Below are 6,025 nucleotides of genomic sequence, written 5' to 3'. Positions count from 1 at the left end.
GAGAGAGAGAGAGAAAGAGAGAGAGAGAGAGAAATGCAGAGATAAAGAAAGAATAGAGAGCCTGGAGGGGGAGTTGGAGGGAGAAAACCTAGATATAAAAATGTATATTTCTGCTATTGTTTATAGTTTTTGAGGAGGTCGCAATTTAGACGAAATAAAAATTTTCAAGCCATATGACGTCAGTCAATCATCTAACCCCTTTGTGATTTGGAACCTAAGCGTTTTAGATGACATCCAGCTTCAATCGATAATGTTAAGACGTTCGATTTCGACGCTTGGTTTATCTTGCACCTTCTGTAACAACATATGTGACGTGTGTGGAACGTCTCTATAATCAACCTGTAATTGGCAAGACAGACAGTTGGTCCAAGATTGAGATCTGAATGAAGAAACAGGAAATTGATTGAGAATGAGAACAGAGACAACGACGGTCAGAAACTCGGCTTGTGTGAGCCAGGTCAGGAGGTAGTAATTGGGAAATCAATTTTCGCCGTCATCATCATCATCATCATCATCATCATCATCATCATCATCATCATCATCATCATCATCATCATCATCATCATCATTTATACACAGTAGAGAATAACAAATATTTTTTTAAAATAAAGAATAAAAAAGAGAATAAAACAGTGGAAGATGGGAAGGCTCTGAAAATTAATCATCATCATCATCATCAACACTCACAGGCACAGTACCAAATTGCTTTAAGACAGCACATATTAGACCCCTTTTGAAAAAATCTGGACTTGATGAAAAGGACTTTAAAAATTTTAGACCAGAGTCAAATCTTTCTTTCCTTTCCAAAATTCTGGAAAAAGTTTATCTAATAGACTGTTAGATCATATTAAAGCAAATAATCTTAGCGAAGTCTATCAGTCAGCATATAAGGCACACCATAGTACCGAGACAGCGTTACTTAGGGTCTGAACTGATATTTTAAAATATATTGATGAAAAAAAGGTATGTCTTCTTACTCTTTTGGACCTTTCGGCTGCATTCGATACCAGTGATCATGACATTTTACTCGAGAGATTAAATACTACTTTTGGCATAAAGTGTACTGTCCTGCGATGGTTTGAGTCATATTTTAAGGATCGAACACGAGCAGTTGTGGTTGGAAGCACGTGTTTTAACAATATTTTGCTTAGATGTGGTGTTCCTCAGGGGTCTGTTCTTGGACCTGTCTTGTTTACAATGTATACACTACCTATTGCTGATATTTTAAGACAATATGGCATGAATTACCATCTTTATGCTGATGACACTCAAATTTATAATTCTACTGATTTCGATCAAATACCACTTTTAGTCGACTCTACTGAACAATGTACTAGAGATTAAAAAATATGGATGACCAGCAATAAATTGAAACTAAATGATGACAAGACGGAAATAATGTTGAGTGGAAATACAAAAGACATCAAAAATCTCCCAGAGCTACAAATTGAGATTAATAACCATACCATTCGTTCAAAAAGAAGTCTTAAAAATCTAGGGGTTCAGTTGGATTATGATATGTCTATGTCCTCCCAAATAAGCCAGCTCAGCAAAAGTATTTACTTTCAGCTTAAGAAAATTGGCAGTGTAAGAAATTATTTAACTAAAGCAGCAGCCAAGACACTTGTAACAACACTCATTTTATCAAAGTAAGATTACTGTAATGTTATTTTGTCCTGTTTGACATCCGAAAAACTATCAAAGTTACAAGTACTCCAAAATCAAGCAGCAAAATCGATAATGAAACAAAAGAAATCAGCGCACGTAACACCAATTTTGAAAGAACTACACTGGCTGCCAATAAAAGAAAGGATTAAATACAAAACTGTCGTTCTCTGTTTTAAATGTATAAATGATAGTGCACCTTTTTATCTTAAAACATTCCTGGAATTATATCATCCACCTAGAGCCCTTAGATCAGCCTCTGACAATCTAATTCTTAAAATTCCAAAACAAAATTACAAAACATACGGCGAGCGTTCCTTTTTGTTCTTTGGTCCCCAGGTATGGAACGAACTCCCATATAAAATAAGATCTGCCCCAACAATTTCCATTTTCAAAAATCAGTTGAAGCATTTTTTATTCACAAAAGCATACCTGTCATAATGATGTACTGCGATATATATGCATGTGTATGCCAGACTGTGAGACTGAAGAAATAGCGAGTTAGAATGAGAGAGAGAAAAGGAGAGAGATAGAGAGAGAAAAGAGAGAAAAAAGAGAGAGAAAAGAGAGAGGGGGAGAGAGAGAGAGAGAGAGAGAGGGAGAGAGAGGGAGAGAGAGAGGGAGAGAGAGAGAGAGAGAGAGAGAGAGAGAGAGAGAGAGAGAGAGAGAGAGAACGGAAATGTTTTTCTATCTGTATAGAATTAATGTTTTAATGAATGTTTCTAGTTACTCACGTTTCAACTTTATTTTGACTGTTCGTGAATTTGTATTGCATTGTATATTTTTCGTGAACACATTTTCAACCTCACTGCGAGACTGTTTTTCTGGTATAAAATTTTACACATATGCATTTATATTATATGTATAGTACTTTGTTTTACGTACACAATTGTGTCGATTAATTTTTAAGATGTAATGTCTTTTTCATTGTAATGCGCATTGAGCATCTTTTAGGAAATGGAAATGCGCAGTATAAATGCAATTTATTATTATTATTATTATTATTATTATTATTATTATTATTATTATTATTATTATTATTATTATTATTATTATTATTATTATTATTATTATTATTATTATTATTATTATTATTATATACATTTTTATCAGTGTAGAAAAAATAGAGTAGGAAAGGAAAGTCTTGGGTATCTTTTAGTCAACCAATGTGTACGTGTTTTCGTGTGTGTGTGTGTGTGTGTGTGTGTTTGTGTGTGTGTGTGTGTGTGTGTGTGTGTGTGTGTTTGTGTGCGTGTGCGTCTGTGTGTATGTTTGAGTGTGTGTGTGTGTGTGTGTGTGTGTGAGTGTGTGTATGTGTTTGTGTTGATAGATAGATAGATAGATAGATAGATAGATAGATAGACAGATAGATGGATAGATAGATAGATAGATAGATAGATAGATAGATAGATAGATAGATAGATAGATAAAATAATATCAATGTTTTCCAGAGGACGTGGACGATCGGGCGGCGGGGAGGAAAAAATGTCTGGAAAAGATTAATTCAGAATCAACACTAAGAGCAAAAACTCTTGGAACAACTAGTGTCATTAATTCGTATTTGTCTCCCTTGACCCGCACTGACCATTAGTAGCCGTCTTTGGAGAATATGTAACATCCATCTTGTAGGCTCTCAGAAAAGGTCGAGCCATAGACTTGTTGTATTATGGCCTAGACTGTTCACTCTGACGTAGTTCGTGTTCACTGGTGAGAACCATAATTATGACTCTAGTTTGAACCAAAGGAAGTATAAGCGAAGGGGAGGACCAGTCTGCGCACGCATTCGACTACCGCGAGACAAGTGTATTTAATTATAAACTTAGGTGTCCATGGTGCGATTGAATCTTTACAGATTGAGAATTTATAGATAGCCAACAGCGGTGGCCATGACAGTGCCCGGTCTAGGATATTATACTCCAAGTCCTAAGAGTCAAACTGAAATATCGCTATCTTGAACAGATCCTAAAAGGTTTGGCCAGTTAATGAGGCGCTTTTAGGTCCTCCTTGTTCTGGTCGTTGAAGACAGTTGTATCGCATGACAATCTCAATCGCATCTCTCTCCGGCCTAAAGCATTAGTTGTTTCCTCGGAAACAGCGAAGATGGCAAGACTCTGACCGTTACTTTCGCGTGTTATCTGAGAGTAAGGTCTTCCTTGTCCACTGAGCAGTGCCTGTTAACTTGAATGATATTTCCCACAAGGGGGTGACTGGGGAATTTTGGTGGGCAAGTGGATGAACAATGTCAGCAGACAAAATATATGTGTGTGTATATATGTGTGTGAGTGTTTGTGTGTGTGGGTGGGGGGGGCGGGCTTTAGGGGAGAAGGGGGTGACAAAATGAGATATGTATACATGTGTTTATTTTCCTAGGATGATCAGATTATCATGTTTTTCACATGGTAGAGATGGGGTAGGAATCGAGGTTTTCTTTTTTATATGCCGAGCATTAACGATAAAAAACGCAATATTAATTAGTATGTTAATTTCATTTTCTATCTCTTTGGACACAATTGGCTCAGCTAAACTGTTTTGCGTTCGTTTGGTTTTTGTTCAATTTTCAAAACAAAATGTGTTGTAATTAATAACTTCAAGGGAATATCACATTATTGCATGATCACATTTCTACTTGGTAAGATCTGGTTAAGAATCGGTATTAAAAAATTACCACCAATAACCAAGAGGAAAAGAAAAATTTATTGAAATCTAGAATTAACTTTCTATCCATTTGAAACGTGTGGGGGTCGTTGTTTTTTTAAATAACGGTGATTAAGGATACACAGTAAAATAATTGTTGACACTCAGATTCCACTTTTTATCAATTTGGTCTCAATTGTTTCAGTTAAAATGTCTTTCCTTTATTTTGTTTTTGTCAGGTTTTCAAAACTAAATGATGTGTATAATATAACATTTATGTGAGTTTACCACATTATCACATGTTTCACGTCATAGGAGTGGTGTAAGGATAGGTTTTAAAAACTCAACCAACTAACAATTTATAAGTAGGCTGTAACATTTAAAACATTTTCTTAATAATGTAAGTATCCCACTTTCTGTCCGTTTAGGCTAACTGACTCATTCAGTGTGTAGGTATTGTTTTGTTTGATGTTTTTCCTTTAGTTCTTCGTAATGGCAGAGTGAAAGGAGGTCCATGATCGCCCATGCCAGTCGGCAAGGCACCGGATGATGATGAATGTCATTTTACAAGACTTCGTGCACCAGCGTGATGCCGTCGAGCCCCGGTAGGAAGTTTGGGAAAATCTCTCTCACGAGCTCCTTCCACACTCCGTCCTTCTCCAGCTGCTTCATGAAGGGGACCAGACCCTCCTCGTACCACGGCACTCTCTGAGCCTCCTCTCGGAAAACGTTGACCACGTAGCCGCCTGAAAGAGGTGACGTCGTCCAGATGTTAAAATGTACGAAGTCCAAATTTTGATTTTAAAAAATTCTTTTGGATTATATATAATCGCAGCTCTGCTGTACCTGTTGCATAATATACTCGGAAAATATGTTGTCGAAATTTAATGTTTAAATGTTGAAAAACAAGCAAGAAAATATTCCTAAAGTTGATACAATTGTTGAAAAGGGAAAACAATCTTTATTTTTAATTTCTCCCCAAAAAAGGTTGCTGTCTGGGTTTAGTATACAACATCCAGAAGATGAGGAAAGGAGGGAAAACGGAGGTGTTTTTGCACCCGTGTCGACACAATATAAAGCAATTTAGGAGTCAGGCTTCGACCCTGCCTGTCAGGACTGGTCTCACCTTGGTGACAAGCTTTTCCGAGGCAAGCTGATTCTTCATGGCCCATTCTGAGAGCTGCTCACTTGTTAATAAGATACAAATTGTATTTATTGTTTCTATCGTTTACGTGCTTATCAAACACACATTGATTTAATTAACGTATTATGTTTGGCATTGTGTTAATGTAGGTATTTTTAGGCCTCCATCGACACAATTAAGATCATTTTAGGGATGGAATTCGACCCTCCGTCTTTCTGCTGGGATGATGAGACCGTGTTGGCACTGACAGCCAGGGTCGAAGCCAGACTCATAAGTGACCTAATTTGGGTTGATGGTGAGCGTTAAAAAAACACCCTGCATTTAAAAAAAGGATAGGCGTGGAAGTCGTCAAAGAAAAAAAAAAAAAAGAAAAAACAACAACGTTGTTTTATTGATTGGGCGTGAGAATGAAGTGCCAATGAGTATACGGGAGGTAAGCATGTTAATGAGTAATAGGGTTCGGCTGTTGACTGAATTACATCCCTTTACTTAGTATGTTAATATTGCATAATCACAGACAGGATCGGGTTGTTTGTTGTTGTTTGTTTTTTGTGGGGGTGGGGGGGGTTGGTTCTTTTTTGG

At 36.8% G+C, this 6,025-nt stretch overlaps 1 protein-coding gene across 1 annotated transcript in view; it reads right to left on the bottom strand.

The window, feature by feature from the left end:
* Positions 1 to 4,007: 4,007 nt before the first annotated feature.
* Positions 4,008 to 6,025, bottom strand: part of LOC101851612 (demethylmenaquinone methyltransferase) — an 11,038-nt gene continuing 9,020 nt past the window's right edge. The window contains exon 6 of the mRNA XM_013089000.2: positions 4,008 to 5,045. Coding sequence (XP_012944454.1) covers positions 4,864 to 5,045 — 182 coding nt within the window. The 3' untranslated portion in view covers positions 4,008 to 4,863. The remainder of the gene's footprint in view (positions 5,046 to 6,025) is intronic.

This window comes from Aplysia californica, unplaced genomic scaffold, assembly GCF_000002075.1.
Source record: "Aplysia californica isolate F4 #8 unplaced genomic scaffold, AplCal3.0 scaffold00854, whole genome shotgun sequence".
NCBI lineage: Eukaryota > Metazoa > Mollusca > Gastropoda > Aplysiida > Aplysiidae > Aplysia > Aplysia californica.
Note: the sequence above shows the minus strand (reverse complement) of the source record. Positions and strands in the feature narration are given on the sequence as shown.